The 27,295-nt window shown below is 41.3% G+C and overlaps 1 protein-coding gene across 3 annotated transcripts in view; it reads left to right on the top strand.

Moving 5' to 3' along the window:
• mllt3 (MLLT3 super elongation complex subunit) overlaps positions 1-27,295 on the top strand; it is a 191,137-nt gene that overhangs the window by 6,328 nt on the left and 157,514 nt on the right. Inside the window, exon 2 of one of the 3 annotated variants that reach the window (XM_070880993.1) lies at positions 21,636-21,781. The exons of the other annotated variants lie outside the window; for them this stretch is intronic. Coding sequence (XP_070737094.1) covers positions 21,745-21,781 — 37 coding nt within the window. The 5' untranslated portion in view covers positions 21,636-21,744. The remainder of the gene's footprint in view (positions 1-21,635; positions 21,782-27,295) is intronic. 3 annotated transcript variants of the gene reach the window in all.

Raw genomic sequence — 27,295 nt, 5'->3', positions numbered from 1 at the left:
TTTTCTGTTTTTGTTCTAGATTTCCATTATCTGCAGTTTTGCCTTTCAGTAGAGTAGTTGGGTTTGAAGGAAGTCTGGAGGCACATACTGTGTTAATGTTGCCACAACAAACTTTTTTATTTTAAATTGTCATCCTTCTCTTGCCCCTTTTTTTTCCTGTGCATACTCCTGGAGCTCTTCCACAAATGCCAAGTAACCATCTGGGTTTTCACCAGACTACATGAGCCATGTAATATTTGTGCTAATCGTAGTGAGGAATGCCAGTACTGTAGATGGAACATTTTCCCTTTTTGGGCACTCCATTGGCAGCCATCAAGTGTGCCCAGATCAAGCAGAGTGCAGCCAGATGCAGAGTAAATCATTCTGTGCACAAAAATTTCAATGTGCAGACCGTAGGACTGAGATTCTTTCACTTCCCATTTTCTCATTAATTTATAATGGAAATTTAGTAAAATAATCTCTCAACTTTACAGAGAAAAACATCCCCAAGTTCCTTTCACAATTGGCCCTGTCCAGAACTGTCCCTTTGTTGTGTTTTTAAAACTCAGATGGAGACTTGAGATGTCTTTTGTACATGCTATTTGAGTTTAATTAAATGGCTTTGGTTTGTGACTGGGGCATTTACAGTAGCCATCTGATAACTCCTTTTTTGTATTGAGGCTGTTTTGGATGGCATAAAACAGTGCAGTCCGACTGATATGGATGCACTGCAAATTGAGTTTGATTGTTGGCATGTTCACAATGAGATTTGAAGAAATATCTTAAATGGTGTACCAACAAACAACAGACTACTACCCTCACTAAGATATGCTTGAGCAACCCTGCGTAGGCAAGTGATTTGACATTTTGATGAACTTGATAGCCAGTATAGTGTACCGTGTGGGGGTTGGGGAAGCTTTGTATGCCTTTCCTCCTGTAAAGCTGTCAAAAAGTATTTTCCTAAATGCTTATTGTTTTTGAAATTAAAATCAAAAAATGATGTCGAGTGTTAATAAAATGTACTCCTTACTACCCCACCTGCCACCACCACCCATGGCCTAAAAATGAACTGAAATGAGAGAACTCTCTGTTCTCTATTCCTGTCAAACCTTCTGCTCTGATTTAATTCAGGATTTTGCCTCATTTCATGAAAGTGTGCATCGAGTTGAGGTTCACTGCACTAGATGGCAGTCTATTCCACAGTTGAAGGCTTTGCATATGAATGTATGGTAAATATTCTGCCTATGTGATATTTCTTATTTACATCATACGTGATGTTAGAATACCAAGATTAAATTTTAAAACTATTAGTCATTTTAATCAAATTAATTTTCAGAAAGGATTCCAAAAATTGTAGCAAGATTTTTAATAGATGTAATTTTATGGCAAATCTGCTAATCACTTAGGAATGTGACTGTGGTGAAAAAGGAAGACTGTTTATTTAAAAAAGCTTTAAGTATTTCTCCACTATCTCTTCCTACATTTTTAAATTGAGAATTTCACTTATGAAGGAATTTACATGTTTTTCTTGGTGTTTTTGCTGGAAGGGAAGGAGAGGCATACTTTTAGTTTTGCATTTTGGTGTTTGATGTTAAAAGATGAATATTTATCAACCTATTAAAGTCTGCTCTCTGAAAGGGAGTGTTATTTGTCCCAGTAAAAAGTAGTCTCCATGGATCTGTCGCCGACAAGCTGCCATTCGTGTAAGCAATAATTGGCACCCAGGAGCAGGAACTGAGCAGATCCCCTGCTTTGATGGCCTGGCAGGGGACAGAGCCATCTGTAAGTCTTCTGCTGAGAGACCCAAATTGGTGAGTCTCCGAAAAGAACTTTGGGAACATGCATAAATTGTGACTTTTTACACTGACCTTTTTATTGTGAGGGAGATTTTCTACTGGAATCCTATGCTACAGTTACATTTCTATTTTAAGGGAACTTGTCTTTGCAGAGCTTCTGGATTTAACTGAATAGGTGAAGTTTTGGAAGCTCAGGAAATAATTGAACACTTTGTGCAAAATCTTTATTTTAAAAGTGCTGCGTTTTTGAGCATCGCTTAATTCAAATGTTTTGTGAAGCTTGTTGCTGGTCACCATGAATTTTTGTTTAATCTATTTCTAGGCCAGTTGAACAAGTTGTTTTGATTCAATTTTACTTGTAGTTTCTACCAAATGAAATAAGAGACTATTAACCAAATTTCTAGCCATCAAGCCCCAACATTCAAATTATTTTCCTTAAATCCTTTAGCCTTGCACCTTAAAACTTTTTTTTTTTTTTTTAACCACACTTTCACTCAGTTCCCCTAATTCTGCTGCTTCCATTTTTGTTGTTCACTTTTTATACTGTCTCCCACCCACCCTTGAAGTATATTCAAACGCTTTGTAAACTAACAATTTGGATCTTTTGTCTTGATATTTTTCACAACCGTATGATGTCCGATATCCCAAGTCCCAAAGCACTTAGCAGTCAATGAAGAACTGTTTTATTTGTGTGTAGTCGCAGTTGTAATGTAAGAAATGCAGCAATCAATTTATGCACAAGGTCCCACAAACATCAATGAGCTGAAAGACCAAATAATTTTCCACTTTAGTGGTGTTGTTTGAGGGATACCTGTTGGCCAGGACCGCAGGTGAATAGGTGGGGAGGTGTAGCCCTGCTCTGTGAATAATGCCATGGGATCTTTTACAGCCACCTGACCAGGCACACTTGTTTTAAATGTAAGAGACAGCCCTTCCAATTGTGTAGCATTCCCTCCATCCTTGAGTGTTAGCCTGGATTATGTGCTTGGGGCTTGAACCCACAACCTTCTGACTTCGAGGCAAGAGTGTTGCTGTTAATCAGGGCTGACACTGAGGCACTATGAATGTAAATTGATGATACATTGTATGTCACAACAGGTTTGAGGGATGAGTGAAAGCTGGCTTAGAGTTTTGAAGAAGCTAATAAAGAGGAGAGAAGTAGAGGTGAAGAGGTTTAAGCAAGGGGAGGGGAGGGATATAAGCCTAAATAAGTTATAGTAATAGGGTGGGACATGACTGTGGTGGGGAGGGGGGTTTGGAAGACTAGGATGAGAAATTTCAATTTATTGTGCTGTATGTCAGTGAGAATGGTGATGTTGGGCATATAAGACTTGATGCAGGAAAAGTTATAGGTGTCTTCATTTTGGACAAATTGGATTTTGTGGAGGATGGGAGGGCATTCGAATAATCAAATCTAGAAATGACAAGGGTTTTGGGGGTGGAGGTGCAGAGCATGCAGTCTTTCTGATGTGATGTGGCGTTTCAAATGGGTTGACAAAGTTGGGAGACAGCCCAGGGAGGGAAATGAATTCCGTTTTCAATAGGGCAGATATTCTCGAGGGGGAGGGGGTTGGGGCTTTTTTCTGATATTAAGTTGGGGTAATTTTTGCCTAATCCATGTTTTGCTGTTGGAGAGGTGATTGTTGAGTGCAGGGGTGGAGTTGGACAACATCTGCATGAATATGAAAACTGACCCCGTGCTGCTGGATGATGCTGTGGAGCAGCATTATGATGAGGAAGTAAAAGGGCCTAGGATCGATCCTTAGGAGATGCTGAAGGTGACCATGTAGCGCTGGTAGGGGAAAGCCATGGTTGAAGATGCCCTGACTGTGTTTGGATAGTGAGAGGGATGGAATAGTCCACCATAACTAACACTGCAGATAAGTTGAGGAGGACCATAATCGGAGGACAATGTTTGTGACATTGGCTAGGGCCATCTTGGTACCGTAAGCCTTGGGGGGGGGGGGGGAAGAAATCAGACTGGAGATTCAAAAACAGTTTTGAGAGATGGGTACGGAAACACATTTGAGAACCTTGGAGAGGAAAGCCATGTTGGTATTGGGGTAATAGTTGGAGAGGACAGATTAGTCTTGATTGGATTTTTATGAGGAACATGTGATTAGGTTTTAAAAGGGCAAAGGCTGGTGACTTCCAAAAAAAAATCACTAACCCTGAAAGCTAGCAGGGGAGCTAGGAATTGAGTTGGGGAGGAATCAAAAGATAAGAAGGTTCATGGGGGTGGGGGGAAATGGGGATTAACTGAAAAGTGTGCTTTGGGGCTAGAATAGTTGGTTGACGCAATGTGGTGAGGCACGGTAAAGGCAGCTTCTGTGGATTGTGTCAATCTTGGACCAAGAGCGTTGCCTTTCACATTTTGCATTGGAGGTAAAAACCTGGTACTATCTTGGCGTTGAGGTTGATCTGTTGATGAGCAGATTCCACATGTGCTAGATATGCCCAAGCCCTTCCTGTGCAAGATGTTGTTAACTTAACAATATAGCAAGGGCAAATCTAGAATACTATTTGAAATTAAATTGTGAAGAGGGGGCATAAGTTCAAATTGGTGATGGGCAAATTTAAGACTGGAGCTTTTTCAGGAGGATGGTCGAGGGGGGGAAAAAAAACTCTTGGTATCATTTAAGAAACTGAAGCTGTGATGAGTGTGGAGATGTGGTGGGGGTTTCTTTCTGGATGATTTATTTACTTCTCAAATAAGTTTTTTTTTTTATTCCCCTCCAGTTTTGTCATTTGTCATGCTGTAGAAGTACTATGTAATGAAGCTGAGTGGATTTATGCAAAATCTAACAGTAATTGATGTAAAAGAGATTAAAATTGTATATAATTAGATAAAATGAACAAAATACCTCCAATGCATTTAAAGGAATATATTTCAAAGTCATGCCCTACAATGACCACGTCCTTTTATTTGTGGAAAAATACTTTATTTGACGACTTGTTGGAGTCAAGAAAGCTTCCATTTTTTACTGCACTAAATTGTCAGTCTTCATGGCCTTTCCAAAGATTGTGAAGAAGGGCGATCTTGACTTAGTTAATGGCACTCTTGCTTGTGAATTAGAAAGTTGTGGGTTCAATTCCTACTTGTGTATATAATCTAGACTGATACTTCAGTGCAGTACTGACTGGGAGTACCGTTAGCATCACTACTGCCTTTTGGATGTGACGTGCTCCTGAGTTTTTCTGCCTGCTAAAATGGATGTAAGAGGTTCTGTGGTACTATTAGAAGATGGTGTCCAGGCCAACATTTCTTCCTCACCAATATCATCCAAACCGATTTAACTGGTTATTCATCTCATGGTTGTTTGTGGATTCTTGCTGCATGTAAATTGGCTGCTATGTTTGCCTAAATAACAATAGTGACGACACATCAGAAGTAATTCATTGGCTGTGAAGCACTGAAAGCAATGAAAGGTGCTATTAAAAATGCAATTTTTTTCCCCCCTCTCCTGCCCCCTTTAATTTTTTTCCCCTTCGCACCATTGTATTATTGCTCTTTCCCCTTTCTCTCCTTTTTCACTCTACTTGCTCTCTTGCCATCACTTCTCATCAAGTGTCTTGCATCACACTTATGTGCCAGTACAACGTAATCCTCCACTCAGGATTGTTCAGTGCTGATGCCAGGGGGAAGGGAATAAATTCTAAATGTCTATGCTACAAAGATGGCAGCATAGATAAGGAGGCTAGGAGTGCCAAGTTTTAATGTAAAAAAAAAAAAGTGAAACATGGTACCAAAATTCACTGAGTTTATCCTGGAGCATTTCTTTCAATTACATAGAGCAGAAACTGGTTACAAGTAGTTGGTTTGTCTTTTGTTAGTACTTCAATCTAGATCTCTCTTTATTTGAGCTCCAAATGAAATGGTTTATAGTCTTGTGTGTAAACACAACAGTTGTTCCAAAGCAAAAATAGCATAAGAAAAGCTATTTGAGTTGATTTTGTTTGAGTGTAAAATCTGTTAACCTGGGCTGGAAATGTGTCTGGCAGCTCGTTTCTCTTTTCTCCCCACCGTGCCTTGCCCCCCTCCCCCCCCCCCCTCCCCCAACCACCTCACAAGTTGCTTGCCTGTGTGGGTACTCAAATGTACAGACTTTCCAGTTTTCTCTTTAGTGATGCAGCTACAAAAATTAAATGGGACTTGTGCTGGTCGACCTTTTGTGCAGTATCATTTTAATTTCCCCGCCCCCTGCAAAATAAAATGATTAGACTGCAAAAACATCCTGGCTTACTTTAAATTACATGGGAACAAGCTGACCTAAATGGTTGAAACAATGCAAAGTGCTAAATATTTTGTTGTACTGAACAATTTATAACACAAACCTTTACACAAATAGCTTGTGGCCGAAATTTGTTTCTATTTAAATTGAGAATTCTGGCCATGGTATTTCATTATTTAGTGTGTCGTTAATGTGTTTGAGCTGTAATTTTGTTAGAATGCAAATTTCCTTTTATATAATTTATACATTTTATTACTCCAGCAGAGCTAGTTGGCAGCTTCCACAAACTTGGTAATGTTGTCATTACCTTCAAATAGTCATGTCACTTTTGCTGGCTGAGGGTTCAAGGGCCTTAGTTCTTTTGGAAAAGATTATCCAATAGAACTTTATCTTGTGCATTTTTAGTGGAGCTATTGTTGCTGTTTTTTTTTTAAATTGCTTTACATATTAGGAATGAGTATTTTATTTATATTATTGGTACTCATGCAGCATACAATTGTACACCAGGCACTAATGCTAATCCTTCACGACTTCCAGTAGCTTTATGCCTATCCTTCAACCTTTAAAGTATACTCATTTGAGGAAGCATTTATCTTTTTGAATCTCTCAAAAAACATGTCTAAAGAATTGGTATGCCCAGGATAACATGTTGAGGAAAGAGCTCACCAATTGCTTTGAACCTCAAGGCAAGCCTAGAAATCAAAGAGAATCCAAGAATTTGGCAGTAATTGTTTTATGACTTGCCAGAAATCATACCTAACTTCTATAGGTAGAGCACAAAGGGTGGCTTTGAAGTGACAGGTTGGTGCTGCTAGCAAGAAACAAAAAAAAAGAAATGGGAGAGCTGAGGGAGCTGGAAAGAACGTGTAAACAGGAACTGCACCATAAATGCAAATTCTTATATGGTTTTTTGAATGAAAGGACTTCTCAGGAAGTAGTTTATTGAAGCATAGTTAATAAGGCCGTCTGCTGCTGGGTCACTGCCTCCTTAAATTGTGAGCTGTTGCAGATTACTTATTCTGTTTAACATTTCTATCCTGCTTATAGTAGTGAACATCTGGAGTGCAAAAAGTCACAACTCACTGACATACAAGTCTTAAGTGACAAAATAATCCAAAATGGTTTCTGATTGTATATGAATACAAAGTACGGTTACTTGGAAGCTGCAGTGAGCTTGAAGTAACATTTCCCTTGATTGGAATTTTAGTAGGTGAATGCTGTGATGGGACTGGAACATTTGTGCGATGTTATGGCTGCAGAAATATGGTTTTTGTAAGCTCATTGTTGGATCTAATCCAGATAACTGGTTATTAGCTATTTGTATCAATGTCCTTCAAGATTCTTTGGCCTGCACGCTAACCTTTAAGATGTTTTTGCCTTGTTTACGATCATAAAATGCTGAAGAAATGTAGTGTTTCAGTTGATCCATTGCAAAATCGATCCCAATTTCCCAAATAACACTCTGTTTGTAGTTGCTGTGTTTCTACAGTGGCAGTTTTCAGACCTGAATTGTCCTATGGACTGTCACCAGTAAAACCCTGCACATGCATGCAATGAGTCTTTCTCTATCCCCGGTGGCTATTTTTAATCTTGAAGAGCTGGAGTGCCAGTGCCTGCTTTCTCAACATTGAAATAACCGCTCAGTTTATAAAGTGCCTCGAGAGCCTGAGCACTTTTATTAAAAAAACCTTTGCTTCAAACAGACATGAAGTTTCTCTCCACCCTGTGAGCAGCCCAGTTGGTGTGAGATTGCCTCCTGGAAGGAAGCGTGGGGGTGGGGTGGATGGGGACTTGCAATGCTCAGCTTTAGTGCTCTTGAGAATCTGATTGTAATCTGAATTCTGAGTTATGCTGCTATTTGTGTTGATTTATTCAGTTTAATTGCAGTCTTGGGCTGCCTATTTTTGGTCAACCATTGCCTGATCCTCAAGCAATCAGTATAGCTCACAATGTGGGATGTACTGTAGCCTATGCACCCTACTCCAATGTGTTCTACAAGAACAATCCCAACTTATTAGTTCCTCCAGTAAATGATAAAAAGGGCAATCTATAACTGCTTCTAGGTAGTGTTTCATATCCTGGAGCAATTATTCAAAGATAACATTTATCATTTTTGAAGTTCAAAAATAGTTTTAAATGCACTTCTACCAATTGGGTTCAACTGGAAGGAAGTTGTACCCTACCGTTGGATTGCACGGTTTCCTTTGCTGTTGGTTCTCACACTATTTTTGTGATTACTGCTTTGCTCACCAAAGTACAGCAAATGGAAGTCTATTTTTGAATGCCTGATCTGACAAATGTCAATGTATTTTTTTTTAGATGTTGAACAGAAGTGCAAACAGTGTAACTTGTTAATGTGCAACCTTTAACAATTTTTTTTTTAGCACTTCAGTTGTGTTGCTTAGATCCCAGAGGTCTGATTTTAAGCTTGTCATTAGACACGTCTGATTATTCAAAATACCAATCTTGCTGACATACTTCCCATTTGGTTTTTTTAAAAAAACAACAAATTGTCAACTACAAAGACCTGCAGTTTTTTTCTCTCTCTCTACTCTATGATCTCTACTGCAATTGGGGTGGTGTTCCTGTTTGTTTTTACACATAAGCAGATGAATACACTGAAACCTTGTTAAAGCAGGAACAGATTCCATATAGACAGGTGTTCTTACTTTAAGTCACTACCTATGTAGAACTGGTGCTGGATTGAGTACTGCCTGATGACACTTGTTTCCTTTACGCCCTCAATTTTCTCTCTCTCGCTTTCTCGCACTCTCAGATTTTTATTTTGCGGGGGAAGGATGCCAGAAATCTCCAGTACTTCACCCAAGAGCTCATCACATGAGTCTTGGCAGTGAGTGTCGGCAGGATATTCAACTGTGGAGACCATCACAGCCAATCCCAATTCTTTTCTTGTAATAGTCACATGCCTGTCTATACATTACTGGGCACAAATGTTTTATTCAGCACTACATATTTCAATTATTCAAAATGCATGTCAAGAAAATGGCCTTGAGGCAATCCTATTTTGTTTTTATATAATCGTAAACTACTTTTTAATTATGTTTGGTGTTGAGACTTGCAATACGCTAAATTGTTACTCTGCTTCTTCTGAATATGTATTCTTTCCTGTGTGGTATGGATAGCAATCAAAAGCAGAAAGTTTTAGAAAAAGAACCATAGAAAAATTACGACACAGAAGGAGGCCATTCGGCCCATTATGTTCGTGCTGGTCGGAAGAACTACCCAGTCTTCATAGCGAGGGGATTTGAGTACAGGGGCAGGGAGGTGTTGCTACAGTTGTACAGGGCCTTGGTGTGGCCACACCTGGAGTATTGTGTACAGTTTTGGTCTCCTAACTTGAGGAAGGACATTCTTGCTATTGAGGGAGTGCAGCGAAGATTCACCAGACTGATTCCCGGGATGGTGGGACTGACCTATCAAGAAAGACTGGATCAACTGGGCTTGTATTCACTGGAGTTCAGAAGAATGAGAGGGGACCTCATAGAAATGTTTAAAATTCTGACGGGTTTAGATAGGTTAGATGCAGGAAGAATGTTCCCAATGTTGGGGAAGTCCAGAACCAGGGGTCACAGTCTAAGGATAAGGGGTAAACCATTTAGGACCGAGATGAGGAGAAACTTCTTCACCCAGAGAGTGGTGAACCTGTGGAATTCTCTACCACAGAAAGTTGTTGAGGCCAATTCACTAAATATATTCAAAAGGGAGTTAGATGAAGTCCTTACTACTATGGGGATCAAGGGGTATGGCGAGAAAGCAGGAAGGGGGTACTGAAGTTGCATGTTCAACCATGAACTCATTGAATGGTGGTGCAGGCTAGAAGGGCTGAATGACCTACTCCTGCACCTATTTTCTATGTTTCTATGTCTAAACTCACCTTCCTAGTGCTAGATCTGTACCCTTGTAGATTACAGCTCTTCAAGTGCACATCCAAGTACTTTTTAAATGTGATGAGGGTTTCTGCTTCCACTCTAAAAATGAATCCTTAGATGGCTGAACAGTCCAATACGAGAACCACAGTCTCTGTCATAGGTGGGACAGATATCGTTGAGGGAAGGGGTGGGTGGGACTAGTTTGCTGCACGCTCTTTCCGCTGCCTGCACTTGATTTCTGCATGCTCTCGGCGATGAGGCTCGAGGTGCTCAGCGCCCTCCTGGATGCACTTTCTCCACTTGGGTTGGTTTTTGGCCAGGGACTCCCACGTGTCAGTGGGGATGCTGCACTGTATCAAGGAGGCTTTGAGGGTGTCCTTGTAACGTTTCCGCTGCCCACCTTTGGCTCGTTTGCCGTGAAGGAGTTCCGAGCAGAGCGCTTGCTTTGCAAGTCGAGTCTCATGTCTGGCATGTGAAATATGTGGCCTGTCCAGCGGAACTGATCAAGTGTGGTCAGTGCTTCAATGCTGGGGATGTTGGCCTGGATGAGGACGGTAATGTTAGTGCGTCTGTCCTCCCAGGGGATTTGTAGGATCTTGCGGAGACATTGTTGGTGGTATTTCTCCAGCGACTTGAGGTGTCTGCTGTAAATGGTCCATGTTTCTGAGCCGTACAGGAGGGCAGGTATTACTACAGCCCTGTAGACCATGAGCTTGGTGACAGTTTTGAGGGCCTGGTCTTCAAACACTTTTCCTCAGGTGGCCAAAGGCGGCATTGGAGACGGTGTTGGATCTCATTGTCAATGCCTGCTCTTGTTGATAGGAGGCTCCTGAGATAAGGGAAATGGTCCACGTCCAGGGCCGCGCCGTGGATCTTGATGACTAGGGGGCAATGCTATGTGGCGAGGACAGGCTGGTGGAGGACCTTTGTCTTACAGATGTTTAGTGTAAGGCCCATGTTTTTGTACGCCTCAGTAAATACGTCGACTATGTCCTGGAGTTCAGCCTCTGTGTGTGCGCAGATGTCATCCGCGTGCTGCAGCTCAACGACAGAGGTTGGGGTAGTCTTGGATCTGGACTGGAGATGGTGAAGGTTGAATTCTATGTCTCAGCTAATAAAGGAAAACATTCCCTATGCATTTTTAAAATTATTTTTCCACGTTCCTCATTACCCCAGGGACATAGGAGTTTCCAGAACTTGACTCAATGTTGTCCTGGTTTAGAACAGCCAACTCTGCGCAAACCTGAGACTTGCTGATCTGCATAGTTTATTGCTGCATCCAGCTTTTACCCACTAGACCATGCTCTGTCATGTATATCCTTAATGCAGATGTTTTTTTTATGCGAATTGGCTAGGGTAAAGCATATTTACCTTTTAAAGTTGATATTCACTGGCGTGTCGGAGGTGGGGTGGTGAGGGCATTAATTTTGAAAAGGTCCTTTCAACTTTGATAATCTGTGACTTAACATTGTTCGATGCAAAATAATGGTATTTCATTCATTCACCAAGACATTTTATTGCACAATTTTAGTTTGATGTATCCCTCCCCCCTTGCCCCCAAAGATAAGGGACTGAGAAATGGGACATGTCTTTTCTGGTGCTCCATGCCGACATCCATGCCCAGTATAGGACAGCTCGCGACAAGGTAAAGCTTCCTCCTCTTTGCCCAAACGTACTTTATACCCGACTTTTGGAGCGCCCCATCGCACATGGTTTTTCTTTACTCTCTTATCTATTTTAGTGGACTGTCAAAGTTACCAGTTTCTACCAATGCTACAGTTTTATATTGTGGCTTGCTCCACTAGAAGCCAGATTGAAACTATCCCTATTGTTCTTGTAGGATTCTTGCAGTGTATTCACACTGTACATTTAGCATCTGTCAAGTTGCTTTGTTTTTTATTATAGTTCAACTCTAGTGGCATGGCTTGATATATTTATAAATTTGATCTCTGATCTGTACTGAATTAACTGATTTTAAATTTGGTAATAGTGGGGGCAGTGTAGTTGGAATATATTTTTCCACTCCTTAGCCCCGAGATACTTAGCAGCTTCCAGCTTCACGGATCAGTCTCATTTATTTGTGACAAATGGATACTTGGTTGATCTACTGCCGAGTGAAACCGCACCCTCGTGTAAGTTACTGCATTTGAAGAGGGGAAATTAGCTCATATATGAGTAGGCATTTAATTGTGGAAAAAAATCTCTGTTTATAAATTATTTTTCACTAATAGTTTAACCTATGACCATTGATTAGTTAAAGGTGGGAATTTTATATAATCTATTTTGGTAACTGAATAAATCTTTTCATTAATAGCAAAATAGAAAAAGCTAGAAACACGCAGTAGGTCAATCCGCATCTGTGAAGAGAACAGATGATCTGTGTTTCAGGTGCATGCCTTTTTTTTTTCCTCAAAGCTTTTTCATTAAAACCACTTTGTTCGGCCTATCTTTGGCTGCAGTGGGACCAGGAGTGACGGGTGCAATCGGCTTCAGGGCTTCAGGGCTTCTAGTTATAAAACAGCATATTAATGGACACATCATCAAAAATGCCAATGATGCTGCATTTGTGTGGTTTTTAAAAAAAAATAAAAGAAATAAAACCGAGTGGAATCTGAGCTGTTGTTTTGGTGTGAACTTTTGATGTATTGCAAAAAAGAATAGAGCTTTGTGCAGAAAGTAAAATTAAAGCACAAGTCACATTTTTAGTACTTGTGTTCAACTGTGCTGGGACTCCATTTTAACCATTAATAGTTGCAGTTGTTGAAAGGGAGCAGTAAATATATACTTTTTAAAGATCAAATTTGATCCTATGTTTGATCTTTGAATCTGATTTTTAATGCATCTTGTCAGCTAGATCAAATCTTTTTGGTAATGGGTGCACCACGAATCAGTTCAGCTGCCCGACTGCATCATTTTCATCATTTGTGCTGAATAATGTATTCAAATAGGTTATTGGACAAACTTAGCAAATGATCATACACAATGGAAATCGGTTCCTGAGACCTTGCTTACATTAAAGGCTCAGGCTGAAGATTTTTATTCCTCTTTATAATCCTTATTACTTTTCTTTCTGCTCACCCGCCAGCCCCCCCCCCCCCACCCCTCTTTCCCCTTTTTAACCATCCTTTGAAAGCGCCAGTTTTGATTCCACAGATGCAGGCTGAGTTCCAGTACATTATCCTAGTGACCATTCTACGTGTGAGCCTAGACGATAACTGACAGCAAGCTAGTCAATTTGTGAAAATGTCATAACTGATCCAGTGCCTATACATTCGTTCAGATTTTCCAACTGGAATTGCTGGATAGTGATCAGGAGTAAGAACCTTGATTAATACAGTTCGACCTCCTGAATCTGGAAACATCGGGACTGAGGCCGTTCCGGATTTCGGATATTTACAGATTTCTGAACGTATTTCCGACGTCTTGACGTTTGGCGCACCCGTATTCTGGGCGGGAAAAACCTGCGTTGCAGCCCCAAAAACAGCGGTAGGTATGAAGACCTGCAAAAAAGGTAAGTTTAAAATTTTTATTAATTTTTCAGCGATTTTAGTATGTAAGGGTTTGTGAATGGTTTTTTGCAATTTTGTTTTATGTTTTCCCCCCTCCCATTATTGTAGGCTGTCCCTCGAAATCGAGGAAGACTTGCTTCCACTCTGAGTTCTCAAGTGACTGTACAGTCCAATGCAGGAATTACAGACTCTAACAGGTGGGACAGACAGTGGTTGAAGGAAAGGGTTGGTGGGGAGCCTGGTTTGCCGCACGCTCTTTCTGCTGTGCGCTTGATTTCTGCATGCTCTCGGCGACGAGACTCGAGGCGCTCAATGCTCTCCCGGATGCTCTTCCCCCATTTTGGGTGGTCTTGGGCCAGGGATTCCCAGGTGCTGGTGGAGATGCTACACTTTATCAAGGAGGCTTTGAGGGTGTCCTTGAAACGTTTCCTCTGCCCACCTGGGGATCGCTTGCTGTCTTGGAGCTCCGGGTAGAGCGCTTGCTTGGGGAGTCTCATGTCAGGCATGTGGACGATGTGGCCTGCCCAATGGAGCTGGTCGAGTGTGGTCAGTGCTTTGATGCTGGGGATGTTGGCCTGAGCGAGAACATTGACGTTGGTGCGTCTATCCTCCCAGTGGATTTGCAGGATCTTGCCGAGGCAGCGTTGATGGTACTTCTCCAGTGCTTTGAGATGTCTGCCGTACATAGTCCATGTCTCTGAGCCAGATAGGAGGGTGGGTATCACTACTGCCCTGAAGACCATAAGCTTTGTGCCAGATTTGAGGTCCTGGCCTTCGAATACTCTCTCCCTCAGCTGACCGAAGGCTGCGCTGGCACACTGGAGGCGGTGTTGGATCTCGTCGTCTATGTCTGCCCTTGCTGATGGTAGGCTCCTGAGGTATGGAAAATGGTCCAAATTGTCCAAGGCTGCGCCGTGGATTTTGATGTGGGGGCAGTGCTGTGTGGCGGGGTCAGGTTGGTGGAGGACCTTTGTCTTACGGATGTTTAGCGTAAGGCCCATGCTTTCGTACATCCTGATGAAGATATTGACGATGGCTTGGAGTTTGGCCTCGGAGTGTGCGCAGACGCAAGCGTCGTCCGCGTACTGTAGTTCGATGCCAGAGGATGGGACGACCTTGGATCTAGCCTGGAGGCGGCGAAGGTTGAACAGGTTCCCATTGGTTCTGTAGTTTAGTTCCACTCCAGCGGGGAGCTTGTTGAGTGTGAGATGGAGCATGGCAGTGAGGAAGATTGAGAAGAAGGTTAGGGCGATGACGCAGCCTTGCTTGACCCCGGTCCGGACATGGATTGGGTCTGTGGTGGATTGTTGGTCAGGAGATAATGGCTTGCATGTCATCGTGGAACAGGCGGAGGATGGTGACAAACTTTTGGGGACAGCCAAAACAGAGGAGGACACTCCATAGTCCCTCGTGGTTAATGGTGTCAAAAGCCTTTGTGAAGTCAAAGAAGGCCGTGTACAAGGATTGATGCTGATCCCTGCATTTCTCTTGTAGTTGTCGCTTTGTATGCCTTAGTGAATAGAATCCGCATTGTCACTCTGGGAGGAGTTCTTTAGCCACAGGGAGAAGACGATTGAGGAGGATTCTTGCAATGACTTTCCCAGTGGCCGACAGCCAGGAGATTCCTCTGTAGTTACCACAGTCGGACATCCCGTTTTTTTGAAGATGGTTACGATTACGGCATACTGAGGTCTCCTGGCATGCTCTCCTTCTTCCAGATCCCCTCCCAAGGCCTTTCTCTCTCTGCGATAATCAGCCTCGGAGTAAAGTTGGCGAGGACCGCGGTTATGCTGATTTTTTTTTTTTTACTGCTGGGCCTTTATTTTTTTTTAAAAGCGGAGTGATTAGTGGTATTTTTGGCACAAAATGCCCCCCAAAAAATACTGTTATCGCTGTTTGTATATAAAAAAAAGTCTGGATTTTGGACGACCCCTCCATGGATCAGCGCGATGTCCTGGTTTTGGAATGTTTGGATTTGGGAGGTCAAACCTGTCCCCTTCTAACCATGTCTTTTGCCCCTATTGCAGAAATGGTAAGGCCATTTGCAGCACCCTATTGGGTATCTCAGGGCAGTGTGGCGATTTGGGTCTCTGCTGGTCTGTGGCTGATTCACACTGGAAAATACACAATCCAGTGAGCAACTGAGAGCTGTAGTTTTCCTTTTTTTTTCAAAAGATTAATGGAATACTAGCAATGATGCCCAAATTTAGATTTCTACTGAAAGCTTAACAAGCCATATTTAATGCAGGCTTTTTATAAAGTATGTTTTGTTTGCAATAGCCAACAATATTGCACCACAAACAGCCAACATATGTTATGACTTGAATGCTTAATGAAACTGGAATATAATGAACATGTTGGGAGTAATTTTCTGACTTTGCCTGCTGGGAGTTTGTGTTGGAAAGTCGGGCACATGCTGTGCGTGATTTTCCGACCATTGTGGTCAGAAAGTCCTGCTCACAACATGCTGTATATCCATGTGTGCACCCAGTAAGCGAGGTTTCCCATTGGGGATGCAAAGTCAGAAACTAACCCCTCTTGTACTTTTATTTTTGTAGAGATTTGAATCCTCCAAATGTAATTGTAGGATTAAATGACTAAAACCATTTGCAGTAATCCCATATGTTCGAGCTTGAGAAATCTGACTACAATCTTAATATGTTTTGATATTTTGCGTCAAAAGAAATAATGACTTTTAAAAAAAAAGTGAATTCAGTGAGCCTAATCATTTTTAAACATTGCTTTGTGGGCATATTGTGCAGGTTTTTAATGCCCTGTTGGGGAACTCCTGTCCTAACTTTCAAAAGATATGGCAGATACTCAAAAATTTTTTTACAGACAATGTTGTTTCTGTTGCTTTATAATAAATAAATGCAATAAATAATGACAGAGAAAAAGGAAGTTTGTTGTCAAGCAGACAGAAATATGACCTTGGGGGACCCCTTAGCATCTGGTGACTTCAGTTTGAAAATCAATGATTTAAATGAAAGAGAAACTGAATTGAAGTATAAATAGTTCAAACACCCTTGATTCAGATACAATGAGTCTATCTTAAAAATGCCCACATCCTGTAGGCAGATTGAAACCATTTAAGTTTGGATTTAGATGTCCGCCCTAATCAAAACCAGTTCACTTCAACTTACTAGTCTGAGTTCCTGCTAGTGCCATTAGATTTGTACATATTTATTGCTGATATTTTATATGAATGGCATCTTTCAAACCTGCTTTGGTTAATAGTATCCAGATTTCATGTTGTGGAAAGTTTTAAGTAATGTATTCATTTGTGCTAGTGAGTGGATTAAAATATTGAGTGCTATTAATGGCTTTCTGTTTTTTTTTTTAGTATAGTTTTAATGCTTATAAAGTTTTATACAGCCCTGTTCATGTTCCCCATGACTGTGATTAATCACAATCAGCTAACAGTTTAAAACTTTAGTTAAAGGTGCATGGAAAAGTTTTGAAGCCACACAACACAGGATTGACATCTGTATTTGTAATGCCAGACTCTTCTTGAGTTGCACAGTTTAAAATTTAAAACTGCTCTTTCCACACCTGCACAAACCAATCAAGCAACCTGCAATAACGCAACTACAAAGCAATAAATGAACTTCAATTAGATAGCAGTAAATGTGTTTTTTTTAAAGATGTCCATTCCACAATAGACCAGATGATCCCAATTGAGAAATTTCACGAGGATACAGACTAAACTGGTTGAAATATTAAATTTTATAGTACAAGTCTCTTGGCATCAAATTGTGCACAAATGGTATATGTAAAATAAATTATTCTGCGATTTGGGATAGGCTAATATAGATTTTTATTTAAATGGGGAAACTCATGCAACTTCAAACTCTGTACATTGTGTTCAGTGACTGGATAGAAGAACAAGACTGCACTGTAAACTGGTCAAGGGAACTTTAATTTTGCACGTCCTCGAGCAAATATAATTATTTGTGTTATTGTAAGTTAAATAATTTGAGGGATCAATGTGATCTTCCGTTTCTTTTTATACTCGTACTACATTTTTGGAGCTAGGTTTGACTTGTGGACAAAAGCCAGTGGAAGTGTAATGCAACCACAATTGTGTGCTGCTTAACTGCTGAAGAGAAATGGGCAGTGTGTGGTTTTGTTCAAAAAATTTCTTTTTTGGGTAGAGGAAAAGATATTCTATTGCCACGTAACTGCACCTTGCATTAGGTTCTGGATAGTGTATGCCATATTGTATCACGTGATGGGAGACCTGCACTGAACAGTGTGGCAACCCGTGTCTACACAATATAGCTTTCCAATTTTTTTTAATTGAAGTTAGTAAACTTGCTTAGAACTACATATTCTGCTTTCTGAGCATCAAAGCAAGACTAATTCTCCCTATTCATTATCCCTTCCCACCGAAGAGCTTTAACATAAATGGGTAACTTTACAGTCACCATTGGAGACAGAGCTTCATGGTATTCTGGCTTGGGCTGCCTGACCTGCTACTGTCTGGTTTCAGACAATTAATGAGAGAGGCAGTAAATGGGTTAGAGAGCGGTTCTGGTTCTCTGCCATCGGTCACCATTGGAGATTTCCCATCAATATCTGGACATGCATCATGCCATTTCACCGCCACTAATACAATAGGGAGAGGGTGTCAAATTTAAAGGGACACTTCGGCAAGCGCAAAATTGTTTTTTTTTGTTCTAGGTAAAGCAAGGTTTTCTTTTAATCGGCTGTAGCTATTTTTCTCCACAAATGAGGTGACAAAAATACTGGGAGCCTGCCACCTGATGGATCTTCTGGGGTTGTTTATTTGCCATCAGGGTCATCACTCTTGCACAGCCCACCGTGAAACACAAGTGCCTGATCTCCAGGAGTGATCCCAATTCTCCATGACAATGAGCATGCAATCTCTGCTGTGTCACTTGTGTGGGGAGCAGAAAACATCCAGAATTAGCATTGGTAGAGACATTGAAGTAGGTTCCTGTCCTGCCAACAATGATTTGCTTGGGGGACTCAGTTGAGAAATGGGAGAAAATAACTGAGTTATTTTCCCCTCCAGTTATTTTCTCCCATTTCACAACTGAGTTCCCCAAGCAAATCATTGTTGGCATGACAGGAACCTACTAGGATATTCCTTTTTATCATTCTGCATCCAACACACATCATGGGAGTATAGTCTAGCTTCGCAAGTTGTGGAAAAACAATATATTGAAAATGCACTTGCATGGTGCAGATACTTTGTACCTGTACTACATTGTTGGTCGTCTACCCGTGTCACACAGTACCCCGAGACCGTGACACGTGTTTTTTTAGCTAAAGGCTCATTGCTGCTTGTGTAAGACTAATTGTGACAAAATCTCTGGTATTTTTAGGTTAGATTAAACTGATACAGTATTAGATATTAATTAATCTTTGTCCAGGCTTTTGTGTTTCTCGAGAGACTGATGCATTGTTATTTTTCTAGAGATTCATTGGTAAGAGGCTATCCTTTTTCCAGAAAAGCATACAGAAGTTATGCTTTTTCTGATCGTATGGTCATACCAGTGACTAATCCCGTCCTCCCAAAATGATGTAGAGAGCAAATGAAGCAGGCAAAAACAAATGAGCAGTTGAAAAAAGGCACCAATGAATTTTTATCAGTTTTCCCCAGCTGCCATGTGTTTTACTGTATGGCACTGACCCATGTAATACATCATAAACAAAGTAAGTGCCTCCATAGTGCAGACTAGTTGATCCAGCTAACATCTGCCAAAGGCTTTAAAGACGGTGGAAAATGTAATAATCTATTCACCATTGCTGCAGCTTCCAAGTGTTAAATAAAATGTTTCTCTGCTAGACATGGTGCTGTAACTTGCCAAATTTGCTTTGGATTCACAAAATACAACCATAATGAGAAACATTATTGGGAGGGGAGGTACAAATATTACACATGGCTTTGGAGACATTCCAATTGATTGCTTATTGAAAAATGATCTGAATAGTGTCACTCATCATCCCCAGTGGCATCTATCAATAGAGCTTGTACAACAGACTGAAAGAAAAAATGTGCAATGGTGTTCTAAGCCATCTGACATGACTCGTGTTGTTAGACATCTTCCAAAATTCTGAGACATTGGTTTACTACCTTATTCTATTTGGGTTTGTGGTGCAGATGGTTCAGGTTTTTGATTGTTGGGGAGCAGCCATTGATGCATTTTATACAAACTAAGAAATCTTTCAGAATACTGCTCTGCAATACCTGTATATGTGTATCCACTTTGAGACAATGGAATTGCTGTACCACTAATAATTGTGAATACAAACAAATCTTGTGTGCCGTTTACTTTTCTGTGGGAAATCTATTTTCTGCAGAGATGGAAGGAACTGGTACAATGGGGCAAGTAGTTTATCCCCCTCCCACACAAGTCCGAACTAGAACGCCCATTCTACTGTGTGGATGCTTGAAGAATCTTCAGTTGTGTGCCTTCCCCAGAAAAGTTTTAATCAGTCTCTGCAGTTTTTACTTTCTTGTGATGCAAGGATCTATGTTACATAGAAACATAGAAAATAAGTGCAGGAGTAGGCCATTCGGCCCTTCTAGCCTGCACCGCCATTCAATGAGTTCATGGCTGAGCATGCAACTTCAGTACCCCATTCCTGCTTTCTCGCCATACCCCTTGATCCCCCTAGTAGTAAGGACTTCATCTAACTCCTTTTTGAATATATTTAGTGAATTGAATATATTTAGTGAATTGTTAAGCCAGTAACAAAGGAATGGGTAACCAAATGGATAGTTTGCATTTTTACACTCTACTATCTTGCAGGAAGAACCCTGGGGACAATTTTTAAGGGCGAATCTGTGAGATGGGATTAGCAGTGCTCCACTGGGATCTGTGTTGGGACCTTAACTATTCACAGTATTTATTAATGACTTGGATAATGGCATAGAAAACCATTTATCCAAATTTGCCAATGACTCAGATAGCCGGCGTTGTAGATGAAAGCATAAAATTACAAAGGGATATCGATCAACTAAGTAAGTGGACAAAACTGTCAAATGGATTTCAATATATGCAAATTATTTCATCCATTTTGGACCGGAAAAAAAAAAGGATAGAACAGGGTACCTTCTAAATGGTGAAAAACTAACAGTGGAGGCCCAAAGGGATTTGGGTACATAGCTCATTATTTTCTGTACATGTTCGTGACATTTTAATCAAAAAGGCTGATTGAATGCTGGCCTTTGTATCAAGAGGACTAGAATACAAGAGAGTAGAAGTTATGCTGCAGCTGCACAAAGCCCTGATTAGAGCACACCTGGAATACTGTGAGCAGTTCTGGGCATCACAACTTTAGGAAGGAGGGAGTGTAGCACAGGTTTACCAGAATGATGCCCAGACTCCTAAGGTTAAATTACAAAGAGATTACACACATTAGGATTGTAGTCCCTAGAATTTAGATGATTAAGAGATGATCTGATTGAAGTTTTCAAGATATTAAGGGAAACTGATGGGGTAGCTAAAGAGAAACTATTTCCACTGGTTGAGGATTCTGGGACGAAGGGGGTATCGTCTAAATTGGAGCCAGACCTTTCAAGAGTGAAATTAGGAAACACTTTTACACACACAGGGTGGTAGTAGTTTGGAACTCGCTTCCACAAATAGCAATTGATGCTAGATTAATTTTAAATCTGAAATTGATAGATTTTTGTGAATCAAAGGTATTGAGGGATATAGGCCAAAGCTGGGTATATGGAGTTCGGTCGCAGATCAGCCATGATCTCATTGAATGGTAGAACAAGCTTGACGTACTGAATAGCCAGCACCTGTTCCTGCGAACACCATTTTATGGCTGCTCCTTGGGAATCTCTCATTTGGATTCCAATTGATGATATACATGATGCTGCTTCGTGGAGCATTTTTCAGTAATTCACTAAACATTACTGTCTAGATTTGACCTACCTTGGTCCCAACAGCTGGTATTTTTCTCTCTCCCTTCCACTTTAGTAGGCTAAAGTGCAGTATGTGAAAGATGCAAAATGATGAAACAACTTGGATTTTACCTTGCAGGGTTGGCGTCCTTCAGACACCAGGCCTCAACTTATCTATTTGGAGGCACAGCAGGGAGTGACGGAGTTTGTGTTTTAACTAGTTTTTGTTCAGCTTCAGGCAAAAATCCCAGTGGCACAGATCCTATATACCCTGTAGTATCAATTTTGGCATCTTTAACAGTGTTGAAACTGAAGTGCACATTTGTATTTGTATGATGCAGGAGACCACGTGTGACACTACTTGTATGCAATATCATGGCATTTATATACATGCTCAGTACATGGTTCCCCAGAACTTGAGCAAGGCTATGCTGCTGTGATGTGGCAAGGATGCCTATCATTCAAAGAACAAAGAAGCTCCTACAAGGTAGGTGATCTTTTTCCTTTGTAAATTTTAAGGATTTCAACAAGAGAAGGGTATACTAATTCCTAACGACGGGAGGGGAGGGACGGAACGGGACCCGGGAGGGTACGGGGCGGGGGCAGGCGGGATGCCAATTCTCCCAAACGGGTGTAAATTTGGTGAAGCGGCTTCGCAACTTTTAAGTCCGTGTAGTGAGGCCGGAGCAGTTTTTGGGTGTAGGTGTTATTTAATTACTACCAGCGAGCTGTGGGCACCCGTGCTACTGCTCGTCGGTTATACGGAGGTGGTAAATTGGCTGCCTCCTGCACTGAGCTTGCCAGCAGTTTGGTCTGGAGGAGGGTGACCTGATCCCAGAGTGGTCAAGCACTGGCCAGAAATAGGCCACAGTAATTTTGTGGAGCCAGGAGGAGCATGTCTGCTCCTCTAGGCTCCACAAAAGTTCCACCCCACAAAATCTGGGCTTTGAGCAGGGCGGCTGATTTGGATGTTCACTGCCAGGTTTAAGAAAGTGAAGCTTATGCAGTGTATGCCCTATCTATTTGTACCTGAAAGTTGCAAATGCTATCTTACAACCAGTGTCTGATTATGATTTGCATATTTAAGCAGCCTCCTGCCTAAAACCGCTTGCCCATTTACAAGTCAGCCTGAATACTGCATCAGGTGGGCCTTGGGAGTCAGTGGGGTGGTCGAGGAGCACCCCAGACTGCCAATTTTTTTCAGCGAGAAATAGGTGGCTGACAATTGAATATCAATTTCCCCCCCCCCCCCGCAAGTTGTGTAGTCATCTCGTGGACATCAAAACTAACATACAGTTTTGTTTTTATATTTGTAAGATGTTGCCACAAAAAATGAAATTTCAAAATTTCCTCATGACTGCTGAGAATTTTTGTCATTTTGCATTTGAATTACAATGTGTAGGATGCTCCCAATATCTGTCTTTCAAATCATATTTTTGGTTTGTCTTTCTATTTTACAAAAGCTTTTTGTGTCCAACTCTAGCAATGCTCTCCATGCTATTTAGTTTCAGATTAGGTCTTAATCGACTAAATTAGTAGCCCCAATAATTTACCGCCACACACAATACTGTATGTATGACTGGGAGGGAGGGGTGATGGGATTCCTTACACAATATTCACACACCCATAAAGGTGTGTGTGTGTGTGTGTGTATAACATGTAATGTGCTTCTTTGCAAATAGTTGACTGGTTCTGCACAGAGCAGGATGTGTGGTATTACCAATACTTTCATTGTGTTAGTGTTTGAAACTTTTAGTTCCAATTAAGAAGTGGTGATGTTAGCAATTTTGTCCAGTGATTTCAGTTAAAGGCTTAGTTAGAAAGTCAGATATTTTAAGACCTTAGCCATGCTTCTAAGAGGCCCAGGTGCTTACCCCACTTAAACCTTGAATTACTGCTGTCTGTGGAAATTGTATTGAATATGATGCTGGGAGAGAGAGATTATGCCTACTTTAGTGGGCCACACACACAAGTTTCATGGAAAGGCAAAGCTTTTTTTTTTCCTGTGTAGAGAGATTTCCATATGGTAGGATTTGAAAGACCTCCAATACTTTTAAAAAGCTGAACCTTCGGTACACTTCAAACCTGCAGCCCGTCGCCGTTAATTGCATGCAGGCTGAAACCAAATCAAATGCCTGAGACTCTGGAGTGTTGCATAAAACTGGTGACAGGTTTACATGGACCCCTTGGATCATGAGCCAGTTAAGTGATCAGTAAAGTCGTCTGCGAGGTTGTACAAATGTTGGCTATCAGTCTGGGCTGTGACCTAAAAAGATATACTGATGTCTTGAAGCTTTTTTTTTGCTTGTGCTCATAGGACCATTTCCTAAGATGAAGGACTTTGGCGCATAAACTATTACCTAATGACTTGCTGTAACTTTACTTGTGTCAAGACTAGATTCTGTTGTTTCAATCTAGTTATACTACCTCTTAAGAAAAAAATAATTGAACAACAACTTTGCAATTCAGGACCCTAAATTCTATTAGTGAGTTTGAATTTAACCCACTATGAACTGGATAGCAAGAGGTTGCCTTTTTATATATATTTTTAAAAAAAGCCAAAGCCATGAATTAGTATTCTGTCTGAAGTGTTTATCTTGGAAAGCCTTGGGGCTGGATTTTCGGTTGGTTTGTGACGGGGTTTTCGCCGCGTTTTGACCCTCTGCGGCAAAAGCCCGGTCGCGAACCTTAGTTCCTTGTTTGCGGCGGCGCTGCCAGAGCTGCGCCGGACATGTAACGACTGATTGTGTTACTGTCTGAGTTTCGGCATTCACCCGACCTGTATGCTGTGCCCTGAACACTGCCAGGTAAAACCTAGCGGGGCAGCCCTGCCAGCAGCGGTAAGTTGGAAAACCTGGAAAAAAAGCTAAGTTAATGTTTTTATATACTTTTTCAGCGATGTGTTAGGTAAGAGTCTTGGTAATGTTTTTCGAATCTTCGGCCCCCCACACCCCCTCAGGCCTCTCTCGCAGCGCTCCCGGCCCCACACTAAAGTTGGCGAGGATTGCGTTTTTGCGGCGTGAATAATTGTGCAACGCCTCCCTTTGCAATGGCGCAGACCCCAAAGGCTGAAAGTTAGGTCTTAAATCGGTAACAAGCGAAAACGGTAATTTTCACGCAAATCTTGTGTTTTCGCCCAAAAATCCAGCCCTTGGGGTTTACAAGTGAAGAATATTTCAGAACAGGCTTTTAATAGAATTAACATTACTGTACAGGAAATTGAATCATTCAGTAAGGAAGTAGAATTGATTGCAGTTATTAATGCTGTTTTAATGAGGGTTGTATCATGGAATGTTATCTGGCAACAGACATTTCCCTTGTTGCCAATCATGCACTGTGAATCTGGAATTCTGAACAAATCGTGCAGTTCAAGATGCTTCGAAAACTGGAATTATGTGGTAGAACTAATGTGTGTTTTCCTCGGGTAATTTGGAAAAAATTTTTCTATTGATGGCAAACGTGTAGACAGTACAAGATGTTTTCGGCTTGGGGTGGGGGGGAAATCATTTCTGTCTTAACTTTGGAGCTGATTCCACCTGCATTTATAGCTGTGTCTTGGGCAGCGAACTTTAACTTATGTCTTAGAATGGTGGCCAGCTGCAAGTGGATGGTGTAAGCTTATTTTGGAATGAATATCCTGAGTATATTGATTTCTGTTGCTTAGATTGGTAATGGTCCAGACCTCTTCTGTTTGCAGCAAGAGTACAATTTGCAAGCATCGGCATATACCCTGTACTAGCTTTGGTAAAATCCATTTGTGTAATTAAATTACCGTGTCATTGATTAATGGATTTTAGGGTGAGCCAACTTGAGTTGCACTGCAGCTGGATGCCCAGTTTTGAATTCGGGAGTAAACCTGAATGGTTACATTGGTTCCAAAAGGATTTCCGAATTGGCTCTGGTTTCCATATTGGTGTCTTCATGGTTTAGAAGCACTCTGCTCAGCTTCTCCCAAAGGCTGTGACTTTATCTAATAAAACCTGAGATTTGATTCCTGATCTCAATCAGGTGACAGTAGAAGTTGGCCGTGGCAGCCTCCTGAGTGAGGAGAACATTGACCATGTCGATGGCGCTCACTTCGCTGGATGCCCATTTTAATTTGGCCCCTCAGTGCTGAAAATTAAAAAAAAAAACACAGTTTTGTCCCACCATGCGCATCTTCTGGCACCGGCGCTGCCCGAGCTGAACTCTCGGGGTGGCTTCCAGTGCGTGCCGGAACGGCACAGTGCATGCGCTCCAGGGGAAAAAAGCACTGCGCATGTGCCCGGGGCTAGCAGCGGCTGCAGTCAACGAGGAGAAACGGCAGAAGGCTGCCCCTGCTGTTCACAGAATAAAGCTTCATTTTTCCAGCTTCATTGGAAAAACCTGGTGGATGTCTCAGACGATGGAGCCTGGTGGATTATCTTTGAAGATTTTTTGATGATTTTCGGACCCAGAAATATCAATGGAAAATGTTTTTTTTTTAAACTGCATTCAGGCCATAAAATTTAACATTGCAGGAGCAGAATTATTGGTAAGTTTTCATTTAACATTTTTATTTTTATACTTACAGGCAATGTAGTATTGTGCTAAAAGTTAAAGTATTAGTGAGGGAGTCTATTCGGCCGGGGATAGGAACGGGCCAGCGCGGATTTCTCCAACTGAAGGGAAGGCTTTTTTCTACGGTCTGTGTGCCGGTTTATAAATTTTTGTTCGGGAGGAAACTTAGCCTTAAGCCCAGAAATGGTGCGGGAACCTTGGCGCCAAACATTCTGGCACTGGTAGTAGACACCGGTGCCCCAACACTGGGGAATCTTTGAACTGGGCTTCGACGCCAAAAAACTCACTGGGTGCCGAATAAACGGTGCCCAGTTCTGGGGAAAATTTGGGCCATAGTGACCTCTGCTGGAAATGTGGACAAAATCAGGCTGGAGAGCAAAACTCTCATGGTTGAATAGCTTGAATATGCAGTGTCAAGGTTCATTATGAGTAGTCCAATTGGTCAAGGCCTGTAGAACTCTACCCGCCAAAGATTTGATTCTTTTAAGGGAGGAGATAATTGGCATAGAAATAATGAGAAAATGCCTTGCTCAAATAAAATGAGCAACTTGGTTAATATCTGACTGTCGGTGTTCTCCAAACTCATTATAATTTAGTTACCCATTAAGTATAATGCAATAACATGTTTTGCATGAAAATATTTAGTAAGATTTGTCACCATTTAGTGCACACAGTTTGAAGTCTTTAGGAGTCGATTTTATAAATTTGTGCTCCTGCTGTCGAACTGCACAAACCAAGGATGTATATTTTGAGAATTTACAGATGGAGTTTAGCCTTCCCCAACGTGACTTTCCTCACTAACATCAGAATAAATGGACAGAATTTTGTGGCCCTCTGATTTCCACACCCGAGTTCCTGCTGGGTGTCCTCAGTTACAGCTAATTGGTAAAATCTACTCCAGAGTAATACTGTTTCTGGGAATTAATGTTGCTTTTATAAACCTTACATTTAAGTTTGTGAAGAACTTTGGGACGTGTCTGAAAGCTGTTCAAAAGCGCAATGTAAATGCAAATCTTTCTCCTGTTTGTCTTATCCTAACCCTAAAATATTAGTGCTTCTGTTGACCCTAAACCTGGGTCCCTGTTCCTACTAGCGCATGTTAAAGCTACAATTAAAACAGCAGCCAAAAAATATATATTGACGCTTAGTTTTATTAATTAGCCGCAACTTTTCAGTTCTGCCTTTGAAGACATGAGAGGAATATGTTGATGACAGCAATGTGAAGGCGAGGATCATTGCATCTTCTTTTCTGCAATACATTTCTTTTTCAAATTTGAAAAGCACAAGATCCACATTTGGAAGATGACTTCCCCTCCCTTAAGTGTGTATTTGTCGCAATTCCAGATTTCGAGTTGAATTAGCTTCTCTGTTTGTTTGCCTTTGGGAAGCGGGGAGGGAGCCATATCTCTCATCTCTCAGATCACAGCAATCTGGAAGAGTGGCGAGCAAGGTGAACACGGAG

This window comes from Pristiophorus japonicus, chromosome 1 (assembly GCF_044704955.1).
Source record: "Pristiophorus japonicus isolate sPriJap1 chromosome 1, sPriJap1.hap1, whole genome shotgun sequence".
Classification (NCBI taxonomy): domain Eukaryota; kingdom Metazoa; phylum Chordata; class Chondrichthyes; family Pristiophoridae; genus Pristiophorus; species Pristiophorus japonicus.
Note: the sequence above shows the minus strand (reverse complement) of the source record. Positions and strands in the feature narration are given on the sequence as shown.